At 37.9% G+C, this 24543-nt stretch overlaps 1 protein-coding gene across 1 annotated transcript; it reads left to right on the top strand.

Annotated features, from left to right (window-relative positions):
• The first annotated feature begins 3429 nt into the window (after positions 1-3429).
• Positions 3430-20206, top strand: LOC138879992 (uncharacterized). The gene is made up of 2 exons (XM_070159640.1): positions 3430-4054; positions 20148-20206. The coding sequence occupies exons 1-2, from the start codon at positions 3430-3432 to the stop codon at positions 20204-20206; spliced, it is 684 nt and encodes a 227-aa protein (XP_070015741.1).
• The last annotated feature ends 4337 nt before the right edge of the window (positions 20207-24543 follow it).

Below are 24543 nucleotides of genomic sequence, written 5' to 3'. Positions count from 1 at the left end.
AGGCCATGATATCTTCAAGTCAAGCTGCGAGGTCCGCGCCTCTTTTCAAGCGGTCCGCGCCCCTTTTTACGCGGTCCGCACCTAAGAGTATCAGAGACTCAATCATTCAAGGCAAAAGCCCATGCGGCCGCGCACCTAATCAGTGCGGTCCGCGTGGATGAAGTTCATGCGGCCGCGCATCACTTTTGTGCGGTCCGCGCCCCCCAGTGCCAGAAGCAAGATATGAAGGCCCAAAACCCTACGCGGTCGCGCGTCATTTGTGCGCGGTCCGTGCTAGACCCTCAGGGGTATTTTTGTCTGGTTTTTCCTATGTAGTATAAATAGAACATTTTACTTTTTAGCAGGAGTTTTTTTCAGATCTGTTTTGAGAGCATAGAGCAGCTGAACTCGGGATTTCATGATTTTAGCCTATTTTGGGCAATTTCTTCTAGTATTAACGTGGATTTGAGTAGATTAACATTGTAGTTAATTGTTATGTCAATTTCATCTATTATTTCTTCAATTTTTGTTTCTATTATGGCTAGCTAAACCCATTAGCTGGGGTTGTGGCTCAACCCTAGTGTGGGTAATTAATGGGTGTGATTGTTTAGTGCATGAATGATGTTGGGTATTTGTTATTTGAATTAATCTTATGTTTTTATTAAGATTTGGTGGTTGCAAACACTAAGTCTAGCTTAGTGAGTCTTGACTCTTCTTGAGAAAGAGAGTCTATGACCCCAAGATTAATTTCAACAAGGAATTGGGATGGACCCATGAGAATGGTAGTCCCAATTAACGGGTTAAACCTCGAGAGAGTAATTACCCAACTTGAACCATAAGTTACTTGGGCAAATTGGCCTACCCAATTGGTCTCGAGAGAGTCAATTGGGCAAAATCACTCTCCCTACCGAGAGGTGTGAGAGTGAGTGCAAAAGTGCAACGGTTATAGCATAAGTCCCATAGTCATCATTCTTGCATTAGGAATCTCTACCCATTAGTTGACCACCTAGGTACATGCCACGACCCTAGTGTCTTTCTCTATATTGCATACAACTTAGAATTAATATCTTAGCATAACTTATCTTTAAATTTGTAGTTGATATATTGAGTTGATAATCAAAAGAAAACCAAAAATGATTAGAAGATCAATTAGGAGCTAAAACATAGTCCTAGACCATACAAACACTCAACTCCAAATTGAAGCTCCCTGTGGAAAATTGACCCCGATACCGCTATTGGGTAAAAGTATTAGCGCCCACTCTTCCTTAGGTTGAGTCTGCTGCGATCACGTACCACCCGCTCCCATTTCATTATATCTTGTGGTAGGCGTACCACCCGCTCCCATTTCATTATCCTCGTGGTAGGCGTACCACCCGCTCCCATTTTATTATATCTTGTGGCAGGCGTACCACCCGCTCCGTTTTACATTTCATTATACAATCACAAAAAATCCCGGCAAGGGAACATAAATAATATAATAACTTTCCCGGCAAGGGAATACAACAATATTATAATTTTCCCGGCAAGGGAACAACAATATTGAATTAGTCATCCTGACAAGGGAGAATCAGCTATAACCAATCTCAACTCAACTTGTACTCAGTTCAATTATTGAAAATGCTCAGTCATCGAAGATCATTAAGTAAAGCACCCAAGTGTCATTTAAGAACACAACAACTTTCAATTTAAGACTCACGGTCATGCTTGACACCAACGTATAGATACTCGTCACCATGCCTATATGTCATACTCAACAAGAAGCAAGTAGCAAGTATGACTCAGCTCCTAATCTCTCAAGCTAGGGTTAGACCAAACACTTACCTCAATGCCTTGATTACCACTCAAGTCTCAACTATAGCTTTACCCTTGATTCAACCACCAATCCGCTCGAATCTAGTCACAAGTTACTTAATTACATCAATAAGTGCTAAATGAATGCATGAAAATGAGTTTTCTAAAGTTTTACCCAAAAGTCAGAAATCATCCCCAGGCCCACGTGGTCGAAACCTGAGGTCCGGACCGAAACCCGATTACCCATTCCCCCACGAATCCAAATTTATTATTTATTTTGAAATCGGACCTCAAATTGAGGTCCAAATCCCCAATTTTAGAAAACCTAGGTTCTACCCAAAACATCCAATTTCCCTCATGAAAATCTTTGATTTGAAGTTGAAATCATGTTAAAAGATGTTAAGGAGTGAAAAAAATGAGTTAGAAATCACTTACCAACGTTTTGGAGAAGAAAGGTTTGAAAAATCGCCTCTTATGTTTTAGGGTTTTGAAAGGTGAAAAATAACTGAAATTCCCATTTATTTATACCCCTCTCAGACCCCTAGTGCGGAATGCATCAAATGGACTACAGCCGCACAGCCTCCTCCACGGATCGCATAAAGGAGACCGCGGCCACGCTGGTCCCTCCCTGAAGACCTGTAGTTGAGCACCCTGTGCGGACCGCGCAAAGGCGACTGTGGCCGCACAGCTCCCACTGCGGACCACACAAAGGAGACCGTGGCCGCACTGGCCCCTCCGCGGTTGCACGCAATTTCTCACGGACTGCACTAGCGGGTTCAGAGACTGCGGCTTCTTGAACCTGCAACGCCTGACTATCTAAGCCTAAGGCATCCTAGAACTTACTCGAAACTCACCTGAGCACTCAAAACTCCAACCCAAGTATACACACAACCTCAAAACATCCTACGGACATATTTGTGTAATCAAATTACCAAAATAACATCACGAGCATCGAATTAAACCTCGAGATCACTGAAATTTCTCAAAACTCTTTTAAACATCAAATTTCTCAATTAGGGTCCGGATCGCGTCAAACGAAGTCCGTTTTTAACCAAATTTCACAGGAATGGCTCAAGTCATATATAAGACCTGTACCGGGAGCCGGAACCAAAATACGGGCCCGATACCATTGCTTTCTAATCAGTTTTCATTTCAAATTTCCTTAATCAATTTCTGAAAACAATTTCACTTAAAAATTCATTTCTCAGGTTTGGGACCTCGGAATTCGATTCCGGGCATACGCCCAAGTCCCATATTTTCCTACGACGGATCCGGGTACGTTTACCTAAAATGTTGACCGAAGTCAAGATTATTCCTTTTAACATCCTACGACGGACTGCGCGTGCAATTCGAGGCGACTCTAATGAGGTTTTCAAGGCCTCAGAGACACAGAAATCAACTGAAAGCAAGTGATGACCCAAACGGTCATCACAATCATAGTTCACTTCATGCTTTTGGAAATCTTTTCAAGAAGCATTGGGTACACGAGTAGATCTTAGTACTACATTTTAGCCACAGATAGACGGCCAATCTGAACGTACTATTCAGATCTTGGAGGATATGTTGAGAGCTTGCATTCTTGAGTTTGGAGGTAGTTGGGACACTTATCTACCGTTAGCTGAATTCACTTACAAAAATAGCTTCCAGTCCAGTATTCAAATGGCACCATATGAAGCATTGTATGGTAGAAGATGTCGTTCTCCTATAGGATGGTTTGAAGCTGGTGAGACTAACTTATTGGGACCTGACTTAGTACAAAAAGCTATGGATAAAGTCCAGTTGATCAGACAGAGATTTCTTATAGCTCAGAGTAGACAAAAGTCTTATGCTGATAAGAGAAGAAGTGATTTAGTGTTCACAATTAGAGACAAAGTGTTCCTACGAGTCTCTCCTATGAAAGGTGTGATGCGGTTTGGGAAAAGAGGCAAGCTGAGCCCCAGGTTTATAGGACCGTATGAGATACTAGACCGAATGGGAGCTGTGGCTTATATTTTGGCACTTCCTCCTGAGTTGTCCTTTATTCATCCAATTTTTCATGTATTAATGCTAAGGAAATGTATATCAGACTCATCACGGGTACTTGAATCTCCTGCTATACCGCTTGATGAAAAGTTGTCTTACGAGGAGGAGCCGATCACTATTGTTGATAGACAAGTAAGAAAACTACGGTCAAAAGAAATATTGTTCGTGAAAGTATTATGGAGAAATCATATAGTTGAAGAAGCTATGTGGGAAGTGGAAGATGCTATGCGAGTCAAGTATCCTCACTTATTTCAGTCTACAGGTACGTACTTGAGTTAAATTCGGGGGCTGAATTTCATAAGGTGGGGAGGATGTAGGGCCCCAATATTTTAAATAAGGACATATTGGATATTTAGCAAATAAAAGATAAAACAAACAAATAAAACAAAATAAGAAAAAAAAAAAGGATGGAAAACAAAAAGGGTTGAAGCCCATTAGAATTTTTAACCTGCCAAGGTTAAGGGTTTAAAAAGAAAAGATGCTTTGTCTTCTGAAGGAAACGAGAAATAGAAAAAGAAAGAAAACAAAACAGAGAAAAAAAAGAAGGAAAAGAGAAAAGAAGGAGGAAGAAGTGGGTGCACTGCGTTGGAGCCATAGCTATAACTGTTGAGGAATCTTAAGCACTAATTCTCTTTTACGGGTATTACTTGAACTTTTTCTTCTGGTATATTTTAATTTCGATTCTCTTGATTGGAAGATTCTATAGAGTAATAGAAATTACACTAGTTCATTCACACAATTGAGAATTTTCTTCCTAAAGAATCAATAAAACTTTATGAAATTTGGAGTAATAAATTTTATGAATAGGTTGGAGTTGATAAATTAGTAATTACTCATATATGGGTAAATATAAATCCACAAATTAAGACTCAAACATGAACCCCTATGATTGGGTATTCTAAAATATCTATGAATTAGCCTAAATAAGAAAATTAACATGAGATAGATATTATGTAATTATAGATTGATTGGAGGAATTTGTACGAGTTGCTTGAGGTGAAGCAGTTGGTATTTCGGCACGAGTACTGTGAGTAGTAATCTTACTGCAATTTGTGTTTTCATAACTTGCATGATTTATATATGATTTTTAAGATGAATATGTTATCGATTATTTTGAGTTGCATGTGGGACAAGTCTTTTACTCGATATGATACCGAAATAGTTATTTGAGATGGTTACCGTGGTTTTAAATATTTCCGTTGTCACTAGATATGTTTTACTATTACTTGAATTTACTGTTATCGAAATGAAATTATATGATTTGATAAGAACTGAAATGCCCTATATAGATTTAAAAGATTTTCTACGAGTATTTACGGATTACAGAGACAAGTATAAATGAGAGTAGACATTGAAGGATCCCGTAGCTAACGGCGGGTTCGTTAGACATGGTGCACCTTGTAATTACGGATTATCGTTATAGCCCTCGCTAGTGGGAAGGTAGAACTGGCATACCGTTACCGACTTCCCTCGAGTAGGGACTACCGTTATATTTGACTTCTTGCGAAGAAGTCCACAGTTATACTGATTACATGATCCGTTCATTGAAACCTCCCAAATATGAATATTTATATTATATAGTGGTTACCGAGCTTATTACTAAACTGTTAATTGTATTATACTACAAGAAAAGCATGATGAGACTGAAATTTATTTATTGTTTCTGAAAGGGCATTTTGATGTTATCTGTTTAAGATATTAGCATTTTTTCTGACTTATCCTCAATAAAAACAGTTGTGGTTAAGTGTTATTACTCACTGAGCTTGCGACTCATTCCCCGCTAATTGTTTTTCAGAGACAGCAGTTGATGCGGGCGAGGATTTCGTTAATTAGAGCGCACGTGTTGAGAATTCTTGGTGAGCCTCGCACTTGTTCGCGTGGGTGGAAACTTTATAAATTGTTATGGTCTTTTCTTTGATCTCTTAGAGTTGGTCCATGGTCATTCTTTTAGTGTCTTGAGTAGTCTTTGTTATTATAAACTTATGTTGAGTAACGCTCATTCTTATAAAAATTTGGAGATAAAGTAGTATTTCTAGTTGTTAGTGGGTGGACTGTTAAAGGTAGATATTTATTTTAGTTAATTGATATAGTCCTTGTCATTTGAATTGCTATTAGGATGTTTGGTTGCTGATTTGAGACAGGAAAATTTTTGGGATGGTCCAAAAACAGGGGAAACTCTGTCCGATTTTCTGTAAAATTTCCGATGAGGCTTACTTGGGAGCACTAGCTCCTAAGCGCCGGTCGCGATCCTAAATTGGGTAGTGACATTTCTTTTCTGGATCATTGCTCAAAATCAAAATCCTCAAATTATTCTTCACAGAAATCGATTAGAAAGTCTAATTCATTGAAAAAATTTTGTCAAACACATATAAGACCCTTATTATCAGGGAAGTACACAAAAGTTGGGGAAAAAGAATCGAAATTCTAGGTAAAACATAAATAACCTGATAACTATGTCCGCGAAACACACAAATTGAGCCGTAAGAGAAAAGATCGGAAGAGAGATTTGAGGAAAATAGGAGATGAGTTGAGAAAGTAATCAAAGTCAAGAGAAACAGTAGTAGTGTGGACCTTCTTCGGAATTTTGTGGCTTTGGGCTTTGTATAGCGGCAGATGTACCTCTGCTAAAACGTGGCAGAGATGGAAAAATCAGAGATAGCACGTGTCCATAAAGCCAAATGTTATTTCGACAATACCCTTACTACCCCAAGCTCCTCTCCTTACTCGCTTCTATAATAGTATTAATTTTGTATCTGTTCTGTATTTTTTTGGGGTACCTATTAATTTTTATTAACTACAAGTGTAAACATTACAAAATCATAGCTTAGCCAACACAACTAGCTGTCTAATCTGTTTTGTATTTTTGTTTCGCAATTTTTGAAATTCGTCAGGTTTTCTGCGTTGTTTGTTATTTTTTTCTACTTACGTTTTTTCGTAACCCAATGAAGACATCAGACACTATTGTTATAATATATAAATTTTATACATTTTTACGTAAAAATTGCACGGGGCGTCCTATTTGGTCGCTCCCATTTAACCTATATCCATTTTTTAAAAGTTTTAACTTGTACTCACTTTTTAAATAATTTCAGCCTCCTTTCTCCTCCTCCTTCGTTTTCTTCTTCTTCTTCTTCTTCTTCTTCTTCTTCTTCTTCTTCTTCTTCTTCTTCGTCTTCTTCTTTCTTCTACTGCTGTTGGTGCTGCTATGAAACTTCAGTTCATGGGATGATTGTCATAAATATGTTTATCAGATTATTTAAAAACAAAATATAAATAATTACGTAAGTTAGTAGACAATAATTTGTGAATATTTCCACATACGTAACTTAGTAGACAATGGTAATTGTTCTTTTCACGTTTATTGTTTCCAAAATTTATGATTTAGATATTGTTGACAATCTGATTATTTATCTAATATGTTAGAAAGCTTTTTCAAAAATTTCAACTTATATAGTGCTGAAGTTTTTACAAATGAACTAAATAACTTCAGAATCTTCTGCTGAAGTTTTTGAAAAGCTTATCCAGGACAAAAAAAACTTTAGCTTTAAATGAACTAAATAACTTCAGCATCTTCTGTTGAAGTTTTTGAAAAAGCTTAATGACAAAACTAATGAATCTAGGACAAAAAAACTTCAGCTTATTTAGTGCCATTACAAACAAAAATTTCAGGAAATAGAGAACAAAATTTCAGCTACTATGCTTAAGTTTAACAATTACAAACAAAAACTTCAGCACACTTGGTTCAGCACACTTGCTACTTCAGGCCCGTTTACTAGAATACTGAAGTTTTGCGTGATTATCTTTGCTACTTCAGCCCTGTATGCTGAAGTTATACGAAAAAGTGGGTACGCTTGCAATTTATTTTGCAAAATGGGCACAAGTTAAAACGTGACCCAAAAAACGGGTATAGATGCAAATCCCCCTATTTTTACGGTTATCAAATATAAATAATTTTAGCCGCGGGCTAAAAGTAATTTTTCTCCAAACTTATATAAATACAAAGAGAAGGTGGCCTACGATAAATATACACTTCACATGTGTTCTCTGTTGTGCACTAGTCGAGGTGCACTCTGTCACGGGGCCTAAACTTTTCCTTTTTTACTAAAAGTTAAAATTGGATGACATAAAGAAAACACGTATTATGGTACATAAAAATGGAAAGATAAAACTGAATTCCCCCCCCCCCAACCCTAACCACAACCCAAACCAAAAATAGCAACAATGAATTATATGTAACTGTTATGAAATAAAAGCAATTTAGTAAAATATGAACAAGAAATAAAGACAATTTAGTAAAACATGAACAAGAAATAGAGATAGAGAGAAAGGAAGAGATTTTCTTCTTCAATTGTGTGTATTTTCCTATCTATTACAAGGCCTTTATATAGGCATGAAAAGTGAAGAAAATATGTCATTGAACATAGAAAATATGTCATTGAATATGAAATTAACCATTTGAGAGAAAGATCATGGAGGAAGAGTAGATATCCACCGTATTTTGATTTTTATCATAACACTCTCCCTTGAATGTTCATAAATAATGTGCCTCGTTAAAACCTTACTAGGAAAAAACCCTATGGGAAAAAAAATCCTAATGAAGGAAAAAGAGTACACATATTTAGAAATATGCCTTTTGGTTGCCTCGTTAAAAACCTTGCAAGGAAAACTCAGTGGGACAAAACCTTGTAAGGGAAAAAGAGTACAACGCGTATTAACTCCCCCTGATGAGATCATTAGTTCACATCGTTAAGCCTTCGTATCCCAATCTTGCACACTAGTTTCTTGAAGGTTGACGTTGGTAGAGATTTGGTGAACAAATCAGCCATATTATCACTTGAACGGATCTGTTGCACATTAATATCACCATCTTTTGAAGATCATGTGTGAACAATAATTTAGGTGAAATGTGCTTTGTCCTAACTCCTTTATGAATCCTCCCTTTAATTAGGCTATGCATGTTGTATTTTCTTCATATAAAACTGTGGGTAGTTTGTCACAGTTCAAACCACATTTGTCTCGAATAAGATGTATTATAGACCTCAACCATACACATTCTCGACTTGCTTCATGAATAGCAATTATCTCAACATGATTAGATGAAGTAGCCACGATTGATTGCTTAGTCTATTGCCATGATATGGAAGTGCCTCCATATGTAGACACATAGCCTGTTTGAGATCGAGCCTTGTGTGGGTCAGATAAATATCCAACATCGACATAACCAACAACATTGGGATTGCAATCATTGCCATAAAATGAGCTCATATCGGTAGTCTCTTTTAGATATCGCAATATGTGTTTGTTCTATTCCAATGTCTCCTTGTAGGAGTAGAGCTATATATTGCTAAGACATTAACTGAAAAAGTTATGTCAGGCCTTGTAGTGTTAGCAAGATATATTAGCGCACCAATTGCATTAAGATATGGTACTTTAGGACCAAGAAACTCTTCATTATTTTCATGAGGTCAGAGTGGATCTTTATTTATATTTAATAATCTCACAACCATCGGGGTACTCAATGGATGTGCTTTATCCATATAGAAGCTCTTTAAAATCTTTTAAGTGTATGACGATTGATGGACAAAAATTCCATCTTTCATATATTTAATTTAGAGTACCAAGATAAAATTTTGTCTTTCCAAAATCTTTCATTTCAAATTATTTCTCTAAACAGTCTAATGTTGTAGGAAGCTACTGAAGATTTCCAATGATATTTAAATCATCAACATACACATCGATTATAACAAATTTAGATCCAAATCTTTTTGTAAAGACACAAGGACAAATTGAATCATTATTGTACCCTTCTTTCAACAAGTACTCACTAAGGCGATTATACCACATGCGCCCTAATTGTTTCAATCCGTATAAGGATTTTTGAAGCTTTATTTAATAAATTTCTTGGAAACCTTAATATGCTCCAAGACAATTTAAATCCTTCAATGATTTTCACTATACGCATATCAAGTTTTTCATATATTGCCAGATTAAAACCTGAAATGACTATATCCATCATGAGAGAACATGTCTCCATATAATCAATGTGAGGATATTTACTAATTTTCTTTGCCACAAGTCGTCTTTATGTCTATCAACTTGAACTTTTCGCACAAGAACACATTTATACCTCAACTGACTTTATTCTTTTAGGTGTTGGACTATCGGTCCGACTTCACATTTTAAAGTGAAGTCAATTTCATTGAGTATTTTTTATTTGGCTAATCTTTTATCCGTCCAAATTTCATGATAGATTTGAGCTCAAGATCCTCGTCAATATTAATAATATTGAGCGCTACATATATTAACAATATCGCCGACGATCATTTTATGTCGGTTCCATTATTACCTAATAAAGACATAATTTATTGAGATCTCTTTATCTCATTATTTTCAGGTACCTGAGCCTCTCCTATGAGGTCTTATGAAGTGTTATATCGTGGTGCAATTATAGGGCACTTGCCTCCTTATTATGACAATTTTGAATATTTATCCCTCTCCTTCTTCAAGGAGTTTTATCTTTGGAACCGATTGGTCTGTTACGCTTCATGCGTGAATAGACTCTGTCCCTCATGGACTTTATTCTATTTGGAGCATTAGCAGCTGAAATATGACATTTAGCTTTGGGTCAACAGATGCGTCTGACAATATATTGTAAATGAATTATCACTTGAACTTCAAGTTCATATTTTCTTGTACGAGGATCTATATGTATTCATAATAATTCATTTCACGTATCACTTTCTCAGCTACCCATTTTCTCCCCCTAATGTTGGAATCACCATCATATTTCTCAACCTTCCTTGGGAACTCATCTTTGTGCATTTTGGAGGTATAATTAAATCATATAGCACATTCATATTTCTATATAGAATTATTTGGTTCCTGACCCTGAACCGATTGTGATAGGGAGAATTTTTTATAATTTGGCTAGATGCGTACAAGTGTTTCTGTATATTAAGTAATACATCTCATACCAAATTTCATTTTTGGGAGTTTTGTTCTCATAACCAATGATTTGGCTATAATTGGAGGCATACAATTTCTGTTAAACCAACTTGGATTTAAACCAGTATTATTAAGATAAATCATCATAATTTAAATTCTGGAATTGTGCTCTAATAACTTGACCAAGCAATCTTCCAAAAGCCAAACTGCAAGTTGATAACAAATGCACATATGACCATAGAATAGATGCATCTATTAAAATCGTCCACATGGCAGGTGACCGGGCCTATATATTTATCATCTTTTATTTGTTCCAGAAATCAAGGGATTCAATCCCAACCTTAACTGGTATATCATGAGAATAAGCAGCACAACATAATTCTTGAAGAATCTTATATTCTTCAATATATGCCAATATAATTCTCAATTAATTTTTCGCATCATAATTGAACCAGGATGGTCAACCAGTTATGCCAACTAATATTTGTTTTAGTAAATCTCTAGTTTACTTATGGCATATGATTCCATCATCATGCTTATATTTGTGTAATACAAATAGAAAAAAAATGGGGTAACCTTTCATATTTATCCAGTATGATTATAGAAATATGAAGATATTCAATTTTCCTTTTATTTATAGTCTCAATATGCCAACCACTTTGACTTACACATTTGAAACTCAAAAAGTTTCTTTTGAGACATTACAATATCAATGTCATGAATAATTGTATTCATCCCGATAGTAACAAATTAGTTTTTCTGGAACTCTTAACAACTTTTGTACTACAAGATCTTTTATCATACCATTCATATGGTAAATGTCTCCTTCACGGAGAAATTATATCATAGTAAATTGTCTAGGTCAAAATTATCATATGCAAAATCATTTCTTGCTTTAATTTTGCCTTTAATAATTTTTATAAGGCATGATAAAGTATTTTGGTATATCACATGTACGAGACCAATGACATATTCATGTAATCACACAATAATATTTATTCTCTTTATTTCAGTCAAACCTTCCTCAAAGGTGAATTGTGTGGTATTCATTCAATCATGCCTTGCATGTCTTTATTTATTACTTTTATCACATATTACCACATTCACCTTTAGGAATGAGTCTGCATTCTCAATGCTTATCACAAGTCACATTCTCTTCAAGGAATGGATCATAATCAGCGATGTGCTTCATACCAATTTGATGGTAAACATTGCCTTCACATTTTGAAGGACTATTTTGAGAACCCTTGTTGATATCCTTTTATAATCATTGTGATGATTATTATTATTTGGAACGCTCACATTCATTGTTCAACCACTTGTTTTCATTTAGACTTATTATGCACTGCTACCACATTCATTTCAAGCATGGAGCTAATCAAGTGGGGCAATCTTCATGCCTTTTCATGAAAAATATATTATTTTTCTTTACTCATCATTATATCATCAATATGGTACACTGGGGCTCAACTTGTCATGACCCAATTCCCAAACACGGTAGTGATGGCGCCTCTCGTGAAGACAAGGCCAGCCAGACCAAAATGGAACACCTCTTTTAAACAATTAATTATCATAAACGGTAATAAAACATAAAATAATATCCATAAATTGCGGAATTTAATGATAATAACAGCAGAAATCATCCCGACGCAAGCAACTAAGAAATCCAGATACAAGTCTACCAAACACTAAATCCGATACAATAGTTCTAAAAACATGAAAATGATAAGATGAGGGAGGCACGGGGCTGCGGACGCCAACAGCTACCTCGTAGTCTCCGAATCACTGCCTGGACTGGGAGAATCGGCACTCAGGAGCGGACTCTGCGATGCTTGAATTTGCACACAGGGTGCAGGGAGTAATGTGAGTACTCCGACTCAGTGAGTAATAATTATAAATAATGGCTAAAAGTATGAAAACACGTAAAGGCACAAAGCAATTCCATATCAAGCAGTAAAATCACTTAAGGTAGTAAATCAGTGAAGAAATCAAATGAAATCCCTTTTAAAACAAGTAAAACAGGAAATTTTTAATAGGTAAATATCAAGTAGAAATCCACCCCTCGGGCACAGTATCAATCGCTCAGAACAGTATCAGCCCCTCGGGCTCACTCTCAATACAGTATCAGCCCCTCAGGCTCAGTATCAATCACTCAGAACAGTATTATTTTAATAGGTAAATATCAAGTAGAAATCCACCCCTCGGGCTCAGTATCAATCACTTAGAACAGTATCAGCCCCTCGGGCTCACTCTCAGATCATAATGGGTACCCGCGCTCACTGTGGGTGTGCAGACTCCGGAGGGGCCCCTTACGGCCCAAGCGTTATATCAAGCCACCTCATGGCATCATCACTTGGCACTCGGCCTCACATCACTCAACATATCCTCATATATGGCCCTCGGCCTCACTCAATCCAAAAATCATCACAAGCCCCTCGGGCATTAGTAAAACAGTAGTTCTCAGCCCAAAGCATCATTTAGAAATATCATATAAGTTTTCAAATCTGAGTAAACATGGCTGAGTTTGTAAAACAGTAGACATCAACAGGACTGAGTTCAAATAGTAAGTCAAAGCAGTGAGAAAATAGTGATAAAAATCTCCGAAGGGTTCAGATAGTTGGCACGAAGCCCAAATATGGCAATCAGCCCAAATCGTGATGATAACAAATAAATTTCAGTCAAATACGTGGTAAAATCATCAATCGGGACGGACCAAGTCACAAATCCCCAGTAGTAAAAGACCCCACGCTCATCATCCAGCGCGTGTCTCACCTCAATATAGCGCTACGATGTGCAATCTGGGGTTTCAAATCCTCAGGACATCATTTACAATCATTACTCACCTCGAACCGGCTAATCTCTAGCTCGCGATGCCTTTGCCCCTCGAATTGGCCTCCACGCGCGTCGAATCTATCCAAAATCAGGACGAATACGTCACAATATGCTAAGGGAACAAAGCCCAAGCGAAAACATTCAAAAAATATCAAAAATCCCGAAATTAGCAAAATCCGAGCCTCGGGCCCACATCTCGGAATCGGGTAAAATTTACATTTTCAGAATCCTCATACCCTCACGAGTCTAACCATACCAAAATTATCCAATTCCGATACCATTTGGTCCTTCAAATCATCATTTTATATTTTTGAAAGGTTTCACAATTTTCTTCCCAAATTCCATCCCAAATCATGAATTAAATGATGAATTCAATGATAGATTCATGTACTCTAGCCAAATCTGAGTTGGAATCACTTACCCCAATGAATTTCTTGAAAAACCTTCGAAATAATGCCAAAATTTGAGCTCTCTAGGTCAAAATATTAAATAAAACCCAAAACCTCGTATTTATAGAGTACCCCTCAGATTTCAGCCTCCGCGGTCCGCACAGAACCACCACGGTCCGCACAAAAGAACCGCGGTACTCACAAAACCACCAAGTCCCGCACAAAACCACCGCGGCCGCACTTCATTTTGTGCGGTCCGCGCCGCACATACTGCGGCCGCACTCCTTTTTGTGCGGTCCGCGCGGGTGAGTTCCGAGGCCTGCAACCTTTCTGGACCTGCTACAGCTATGATTTTTGGCGTAAAACATCTCAGAACCTACCCGGAACTCCCGGAACTTCAAACAAATTATACAAACACGTCCCATGACATCGTTCAAGCTTGTTCAAAACCTCGGGACGCTCACAACAACATCAAATCACCAATTTAACAGGGGATTCAAGCCTAAGAACTCCAAGAACTCTTAAATTATGCTTTCGATCAAAAGGTCTATCAAATCTCGTCCGAATGACCTAAAATTTTGCACACACATCCCAAATGACACAAAAAAGCTACTGTCACTCTCAGAATTCCATTCCGACCCCTATATCAAAATCTCGCCTATCAACCGGAACCGCCAAAATATCAACTTCGCCAATTTAAGCCTAAATCTTCTCTACAACTACAAAACTCATTCCGATCGCGCTCCTAAGTTACAAATCACCTCCCGAAGCCAATCGAACCATCGGAACTCACTTCCGAGCTATCTAACACATAAGTCAACATCCGGTTGACTTTTCCAACTTAAGCCTTCTTAAAAGAGACTAAGTGTCTCATTTCTTACCAAATCCTCTCCGAACTCGAACTAATCAACCCGATCACATAAAACATGGATAACGAAGCATAAAGAAGCTAAAATAAGGGAAAACGGAGCGGTAACTTATGAGACGACTGGCCGGGCCATCACACAAACCCAATGTCTTACCAATATAAAGGCATGTTAGGCCATAATAAATTGGGACTCAAACTCAACTCTTATCATTATGGAGCATCGGGACTTGATCCCGATGTCTTACCCTCAATCAATGGCATAATAGGCTAAACAATATTGAGATTCATTCTCAAGCCTTAATTTCAATCACATGCCAATAAAGTTGTACACAACTAATTTGCAACTTAACAAATCAAATTTGTTTTCTTAAATAACTGTACAAATCTCAAATCAGCATAAAGCTTTATCAATTTTTGTAGAATCTATATGAAATACAACCGTTTGTAGTCAGAATATTTCTTCTAAATTCTATTAGAGTTTAAATGGATCATAAAATCATTGTCATAATATTTATTGAGCCTCTCTCAAAAATATTATTATTTTTGGGGTATACCCTACCTATTGGATTTGATTTAATGCCATGATTTTCCTTCACTAAATTCAACCAAGCAATTAGTGAATAAATTTATCAAAAGTACAACATATAGGTAACAACACATATATAGTACTAATACATAAATTCAGCATTTGTCACACCTCCTTTTTCACTACACCCCCGAGAAGGGGTAGTAAAGGGGAGTTTTTTCCAACTTAAAGGGACAATCGAAACGGGATCATTTATTTAGTAAAAATTCAGAGTCGCCACTTGGGATATTTAGGATGTCCCAAGTCACCGGTTCAAATCCCGAATCGAGGAAAAAATTGACTCTGTATTACAGTCCGCGAACACAGAAATCCGGGTAAGGAATTCTTTTAACCCGGGAGAAGATGTTAGGCATTCTCGAGTTCCGTGTTTCTAGCACGGTCACTTAAATGTTATTATTGGCCTAATTATCTAATTTTAAAATACTTTTGAACCTATGTGCATTTTTAACTTTAAAACCGATTTTATTCGTTTTTAGAAAGATTTTAACGTCGTCTAAAACATGTCTTTGGACCGCGCCATATGAAATGCACCCGCAATCCGAAACACATTTTGTTCAACATTATTAAGGTTTGTATTTGGGTCACATGAAATGCACACCCGAGTTTAGGAAGGTAAATTATTAAAATAACGCGCCTAAAGCAACTACGCATTTTTAACTTTGCGAGGGACATGAAAAATTTGCTAAATGGCGAGCCTCGAGTTTTAAGAATTTTAAAAGAAATAATTAAGCGAGGGCCACGCAGTTGTCATTTTTGTTTGGCACGGCGCACCTCGATTTATTTTGAAAAAGAAAACCAATTAACTAAAGAAGAATTCGGGAACGTCTACTCATTCAAAAGAAATTTCAATCTTATTAAATGGCTTAAAAGGTACCATATTAAGAGGGTCAGCTAATTCAAAACAAATCGTTTTACAAAACAACCAAAAATCAAACTCATTCAAATTGCCTCCAAGCTTGGGCTCCAATGAACCCAGCTCTTAAGGATGAGAAGAAATACAAGTACCAAATGTGATAACGAAATTAACAACCATTTGCCTGTTATTGGGCCAGCTTTAAGCCCAAAGTTTCTGAACCAAGGACTGAGTGAGAACGACTGCCAATCAGCTAAGGCTATGTGAACATAAAATAAATTGTTTTTTTTTAATTTCTGAATTTAACTAATCTAGCACAACTCAACTAACTAAACTTCTGATTTTATCTTTTATGCCTTCTTAAGAATAACCTGCCTTAGGATGAGTCCATTAATAATCAAATGAGCTACTGGGCTCACGAACTAAGCTCAAATAGTAAGGGCATTACCCCTCTCTCGTTACTGGCTTTAAATCCCAAGCTCCAGAGATCCAAAACTTTGCCAAAGCCAAAAATGAAGGTCAGGCCTCCGTATCGAATCCTTACCAGTACTAAAAACAATTGCACTCAACCAACTCACAATGAACTACAACACTGCACAATAAATGAGTTGTAAGGAAATTTCAAAAGCCAACAGATGCGATACTTAAACTTAACTACATTACTAATGGAATCAACAAGTATTCAGGCTTGCATTCTTTCCTAAGTTAAACTTACAAACACCAACCCCCAAACTTCCACCAATCTTTTTCCCACGATACGAAACAGTAATAACATATAGAGAATTAGCATAGTTTGGCTTGAATTCAGAAATCAGCCCCAAAACTCTTAAAGAGCACAAGTTCATTTCTATGACATACTAATCATAAAAGACGTGAGCTTTAGCACAGTTATACTCAGTCGGGCCTCAACTCAAAGTACACGCTCTTTGTCACTTGTTGACAAGAATTTGAAGATATACCTGGGAAATAAGAGGAAACAATAAGAGAATAAGGCTCAGCAGATGAAAAAGCAGCAGCAACATAACAGGGTTTAACATCAACAACCCATTTCAAACAGAAAATGATGTGAAATAGTCCCAAAACACTTCAATCGAACAATAACCAAGCAAATCTTCAAACCAGACTTTTAAAACCAAATTCATTCCATTTTAAACCCACATGAATTAGAAAATTATTTCAGAAATTCAAAACCTCAAAATTCCAAACAAGATCAATGGAACAGTGTTTTTATCATAAACAAAATCTCAGTCGTTTATGATTTTTCTGGATTTTTCTCTCTGAATTCCTCCCTTGAATGGAAAGAAAATGTGCCTTTATAGGCAAGGGAGTAGGGCAACACTAGGGAAATTAGATTTGCACTTCTACCCTCCTCCAATTTTCATTTTAGCTTAAAAATCCCTAGCCAATTTTCATTTTTGCTTAATGCTCCTTAATTAGAAACAGAAATTAAGAAATGCCCCCACCCCATACTTCCTAGAAGCTTCGCAGTTCTGTTACCAAGAGATTCCCCATACCAATTTCCCCAATTACCTTTTTTAGCTACTTTTATTTACCCTCCCAACCTAAACCAACTATGGGTCTGGCCAACCCAAACAACCAAAATTCTGGGGCTGTTGTTGGGACGGATAACAATAAATCGAGGGCCCAAGAATTCCACTAGGCCCATGCATATTCTGAGACCCAAAACTCTTACCCAAACAAGTTGGCATTCAAACGATGGCCCCAAAGAACTCAATCAATTTTAATACTAACGAACCGACTTAATTCTATCCCTCTAACAAAAATATCCAGAGTTAAATCATGGCTACTGCTATACGAATTTAAACTAATGAGAAACAAAAACAGAAGGAAAAAGAAAAGAAAAAGAAAGAATGAAGATGGAGGAGAAACAGAAGAAAATGAATTTAATAACGAACAGATGAGAAAGACGATGGAGAAAGGACGAAGAAAAATACCTCTAAGTTTGCACTGGCAAAGCTTGATGAACTTTAACGACTTCGATTTGATTTAAAACAACTATTAGCCATATGTTCCCAAATAAAATAAACGGTCAATACCCATTTCAAACCCTATCGTTCAAGGGGACTCAAAGGTTTGACAGATTCTCCTCTTCTTCGTTGTTTAGCTCCGAACTGGACTGATTTGGTAAGGACCTGGGAAAATGGTGGTGGATTGGGGTTGAGGTAAGGGTGATGGTTGCATGGACGGATTCTGGGTAGTGTTCGCGCTCCGCCGCCGGCCGGAATTGCCGAAGAGGCTGAAGGTGGTGCTAGGGTTTTCATTAGAGAGGTGAAGGAGATGGACGAGGGGGTCTGCTTGGAACTGAACTGATCTCAACTCTTAGGAGATATTTAGTTAATACAAATAAGCAACCTCCACCGTTGGATGAGCCAAAATTAAAGGCTCAGATTAATTTAAACCCGCCAAACTCAAAACGACGACGTTTTGGTGGCCTTGACATCTGAGAGGTCTGGGCCTGGTATGGGGCGAATTTGGGGATTGACTTGGGGCTGGATTTCACTTGGACCAGGGGAAAAAATAGAAGTAGCCCAAACTAACTCTCTTCTTTTTTTATTTCCTATTTCAAATCAATTTTTCCAAAAATTCTTTTCTTCTTCTTTTTTTCAAAATTAAATTTAAATCTAAATTAAATCCTAAAACCTAATTAACCTATCAAAACACTAGTTAAACCTAAAGAATAATTACCACAATTAATAAAGAAAAAAAATTAAAAGAAAACTACTCAAAATTCAAAATTAAAATTAAAAAGTGCAAATTAAATTTTTTTGTAATTTTTCCATTTTTATAAACAACTAATTTCCTAATTAATCTTAAAAATGCAAAGTCAAATCCTAAATTCAAATGCAACCTATATTTTTGTATTTTTCATTAATTTAAATAAAGTAAACACGCACAAGCAAATGCAAACAATTAACAAGAAAGTGCTACAAAAATCTACAAAATTGCAAACCAATGAAAAAGAATTATTTTGTTTTGAAATTATGGGAGTAATTCATATAAGGCAAAAATCACGTGCTCACAATTGCCCCTCTTTGCTCGGAAACATGAAGAGTTTTCGTGCAAAGATAAAGTGAACGAATACGAGCGATTTTTGCTCGTTTGAATACTCCATGTGAAGCATTTTTTGAAAGATTTGACCGCACCCTGCTTCTGAGGTTGTCTACATATCCTTGGCTATAAAGGAAGCAGGTTAGTGTAGTTCGGGAAGTTTTGGTAGCTGGGACTACCATGAAGCTGTGATTTCACTGTTGTTGTTGCTGCTGCTACTGCATACTGAACCCCTTATTACACCATGACAAAATAAAAGGAAGCTAGACTAAACTATAATCTATGAATTACAAAAGCCTTATCTATATCTTCAAACTTGATCTTGTGATCCTTTTTGCCTTGTTGACTTGTTGACTTGTATTCTCCCGGTGAAGTCCTTTTGTTGCCGACTTGAATTGTAATCTTAGATGTTTTCCCTTTTCTCCAGGTGGACACCTAATTGCTGAACTCGAATTGTACTCTGAGATGCTTTCCATTTCTCCAGGTGGACGCCTGACTGCTGAACTTGAACTGTATTCCCGTGCTCTCCAGGTGGGCGCCTAGCTGCTGAACTTGAGTTGTATTCCTGTGCTCTCCAGGTGGGCGCCTGACTGCTGAGCTTGAATTGTATTCCCATGCTCTCCAGGTGGGCGCCTGACTGCTAAACTTGAATTGTATTCCCGTGCTCTCCAGGTGGGCGCTTGATTGCTAAACTTGAATTGTATTCCCGTGCTCTCCAGGTGGGCGTATGACTGCTGAACTTGAACTGTATTCTCGTGCTCTCCAGGTGGGCGCCTGACTGCTGAACTTGAATTGTGTTCCCGTTTTCTCTAGGTGGGCGCCTGATTGCTGAACTTGAATTGTATTCCCGTTCTCTCCAGGTTGGTGCTTGATTGCTAAACTTGAACTATATTACCATGCTCTCTAGGTGGGCGCCTGATTGCTGAACTTGAACTGTATTCCCGTGCTCTCCAGGTGGGTACCTGATTTCAACAAAAATAGACAAAACAAAGAAAATTTCCTGCCCCAGTTTGGTAGTTGGGCACATATGTGAGTGTTAAACTAAATCATGTTACCAAATATTACTAAGAATTTGAAAGGTAGGTCCCATTATCCAGGGGGGTCCTGACAACTCCTATTTAAATGACAATTTTAAAATCTAAGTTATGTCTTCTAAAGGTGCGACTTCCGCTAAATCTTGTTATCTAAGAAGGTCTTAAAACTACACCCAATTATCCAGGAGGGTCCTGGAAATCAAAAGTCAAGTTTTATCTTAAGAGTGACTATTTTACGGCTAAATTATATTACCCTACACTAGAACTATCGCTAAATTTGCTATCCAATGAAAATTTTAAAGCTAGGTCCCATTATTTAGGAGGGTCCTGACAACTCTTAATTAAATCCTATCTTAAACATGCAAACTTTGAAAACCAACTTATATTCCTTGGGGTACATTTATGCTATATTTTGCTACTTATAATTGTTTTGATTTTTAAATTAGGTCCCATTTTTCAGGAGGGTCCTGAGAATTTACAGTCAAACCTGTCTGATGCTTGCCTTTCCTTACGGTAGGTTTCTCCGAAACAATCGAAATTTCCTGCCCCTGTTTCAATCAAAGAAAAATCTTGTCAGTTTAAAATATTATGGTTAGTTTGTTGCATTCTTGCTGAAAATGACATCCTCGTTGTCGTGCTTTGTTTTGACTGACTTCTCCTAAACTGGCCAAGAACCGCTTGACTTCCCGACTGACTTTCAAACCCCATGACATTGGATGACCCGAGTGTTCTATACCCAAGCCGTTGTGTTACATCTCTGCCCTCTGTTTAAACCTCTACATTTCCCACGAAATTACCAAACCATTTCAACAATGGAACTTCCTCTGACCTTTTATACCCTATTTCACATCATACTATCTCTAGCAATGTCTTGGCCGCCCTGTGCCTTGTGCAGCTTTGGAAGTTGGGAGTAAGCTTTGAAATTCCTTTTTATTTGCTTAAACAGAACTGACATTGGGAATATCTTAGAGAAATAAACCCAAAAGAAATGAAATGCAATGACTTTCAGAGTTAAGGATAAGAAAAATCCAAAACTGGAAGACTATCTGAAGGGGAAATAGAAAAGAGACTTATCTGAGTGGAGCAGTCGGCACCAATGATCATGACATGCATTTCGGATTAATCGGCCCAATCTGTCCAGCCAATCAACTTTCAGTTGCCAAACTTTGTTGCCCCGGAGTTTCCATAACCTGACTTCTTCGTCAAAACCTTGACCTTGTTCAACCCGTGGTGCCCTGAAGGGTTTTCACCAACAAGCCTCTCTCATTTGTTCATCTCTCAACTCACTTTTGCCTTACGGTGCCCATAAGGGTTTTCACCAATAAGACTCTCTCATTTTTCATTTTCTTGCTTGGACCAGAGTGTTGCCCCTGATATGAATCACCTCTATTTGCTCGACTTGGCATCTCTTGAAGACTGATCGGAAGGTCTTTCTTTGGACTGTAATGTGGGCTTTTGGATAGGGTTAAAAAGAAAGGATATCAAAGGCTTAAAACAATTCATATGGGTTCAAAATTACAACTTTTGGAACCAGATTTTCTCATAACAATCACAACTTCTGCCCTAGTTCTTTTTCTTGGGGGCTTTTGGATTTTTGTTTTGATGGGACCGAACCGTGAGGCTGCCTACGTATCCTTAAAAGGAATCAGGTCGAATGTAGTTCATGTCATAGAAATTGCTTTATTGTGGTGATTTTCTTTCTCTTTCTTTTTCTTTTTTTCTGTTGTTTTTCTTCTTTCTTCTCTTTTTTTTACGATTTTCTTTCCCTTTTCTATGTTCTCACGTTTCTGAATTTTGCCACTGATTCCAAAAGAGGGATATGAAAGGAAATAAATAAATGAGGCTCAACGGGGTAACAATGGATGAAGTGTTTAGATAGCAGAACAAAATGCCTTCGTCATTCCAATCTTCAAAACATGCCAAGTACAAACACACAATTTAAACAAAGATATCACACGTAATATCTTTTGACCGCATCAGAATTGATGGCCATTTCTATATATTTGCCTTCTATATCTATTAAATACAAAGCACCATTGGACAACACTCTAGCTACGATGAACGACCCCTGCCAATTTGGGGCGAACTTGCCTTTTGCTTCAGCCTGATGAGGAAGGATGCGTTTCAATACTAACTGACCCACTTCTTATTATATGCTCTTGCCATTCTCTATTGATACAACTGGCCATGACACACTGCTGCTAATCTTTTCTCAGAAATCAAACTCAGTTGCTCCATGCGGGTTTTGACCTATTCATCATCATCAATTCCGGTCTCAGCGACAATCTGAAGGGACGGGATTTCAACTTTTGCTGGTATTACTGCTTCAGTGCCATATACTAACAAATAAGGAGTTGCCCCTACTGAAGTACGAACAGTAGTGCAATAACCCAACAATGCAAAAGGCACCTTCTCATGCCATTACCTAGAACCTTCCACCATTTTCCGAAGTATCTTCTTTATGTTCTTGTTGGCTGCCTCGACTGCTCCATTCGACTTGGGGCGGTATGGGGTGGAATTGCGATGTGTAATCTTGAACTGCTGACATACCTCTTTTATCAGATGACTATTGAGATTAGCCCCATTGTCTATAATGATCACCTTTGGGATCCCGAACTGACAAATGATATTTGAGTGTACAAAATCGACCACTGCTTTCTTGGTCACAAACTTGAAAGTTTTAGCTTCAACCCACTTGGTGAAATAATCAATGGCCACCAGAATAAACCTATGCCCATTGGACGTTGCTGGCTCGATTGGTCCAATGACATCCATTCCCCACGCAACGAAAGGCCATGGTACAGACATTGTGTGCAATTCAGATGGTGGAGAATGAATCAAATCCCCATGCACCTGGCACTGATGACATTTGCGCATGAAACTGATACAATCTCGCTCCATAGTGAGCCAATAATAACCTGCTCGGAGAATCTTTTTTGTCAGCACGTACCCACACATGTGTGGTCTATAAACTCCAGAATGTACTTCGGTCATGATAGTTTTGGCCTATCTAGCACCTACGCATCTTAACAATCCAAGATCTGGAGTTCTTTTGTACAAAACTCCTCCACTGAAGAAAAATCCGCTCGCCAACCACCGAATTGTTCTCTTTTGATCACCTGTGGCTTGTATCGGATACACCCTCATCCTGATATATTCCTTGATATCGTGAAACCAAGGGTCACCATCACGTACTTCCTCTACCACATTACAGTAAGCATGCTGATCATGGACCTGAATATGCAAAGGGTCCATATAAGCCTTATCTGGATGATGTAACATTGATGTTAAGATAGCCAAAGCATCATCAACCTCATTATGGATCCTTGGAATATGCCTGAACTCTATTAATCAAAACCATTAACAAAGATCATGCAAACTTGCCGGTATGGTATGAGTTTTAAATCCCGTGTTTCCCATTCTCCTTGAATCTGGTATACCAGAAGGTCCGAGTCTCCCAAGACCAAGACTTCCTGGACACCCATGTCTGCAGCCAACCTCAAACCCAAAATGCACGCCTCGTACTCAGCCATGTTGTTAGTACAGTAGAAATGAAGTTGAGCCGTAACAGGGTAGTAATGCCCTCTTTCGGAAATAAGTACGGCCCCTATCCCGACGTCTTTCATGTTAGCAGCTTCATTAAAGAAAAGTTTCCAACCTGGCTATCCAACTGGTTCCAACTCATCAATGTGCATTACCTCTTCATCAGGGAAGTAAGTCTTCAAAGGCTCATATTCTTCGTCCACTAGGTTCTTATCCAAATGATCGGCCACTGTGAGCAAAATCTGCCACTTTGCGAGCCTCCCCTGTGGGTATAGGCTTCTGAAAGATATACTTTAATGGATCCAAATGAGAGATGAGGTAAGTAGTGTAAGATGACAAATAGTGCTTCAACTTCTGTGCTACCCAAGTTAGGGCACAACATGTCCTCTCAAGGTGAGTGTACTTAACCTCATAAGATGTGAACTTCTTGCTGAGATAATAAATGGCCTGCTCCTTCCTGCTGGTGATGTCATGCTGACCCAACACACAACCAAATGAATTGTCCAGGACCGTCAAATACAGAATCAAAGGTCTCCTTGGTTCTGGTGGCACCAACATGGGTGGGTTTGACAAGTACCCCTTTATCTTACCAAATGCTTCTTGACACTCATCTGTCCATTTGACCACAACAT

Source organism: Nicotiana sylvestris, chromosome 10 (genome assembly GCF_000393655.2).
Source record: "Nicotiana sylvestris chromosome 10, ASM39365v2, whole genome shotgun sequence".
NCBI classification, from domain to species: Eukaryota; Viridiplantae; Streptophyta; class Magnoliopsida; order Solanales; family Solanaceae; genus Nicotiana; species Nicotiana sylvestris.
Note: the sequence above shows the minus strand (reverse complement) of the source record. Positions and strands in the feature narration are given on the sequence as shown.

What these genes read in the sequence shown, in the direction of transcription:
- LOC138879992 (XM_070159640.1), top strand. Translation starts at nt 3,430, where the DNA reads ATGGCACCATATGAAGCATTGTATGGTAGAAGATGTCGTTCTCCTATA. An exon ending in TCACTTATTTCAGTCTACAG is followed by an intron (nt 4,055 to 20,147) that starts GTACGTACTTGA and finishes CGTTTTCTCTAG; the next exon opens with GTGGGCGCCTGATTGCTGAA.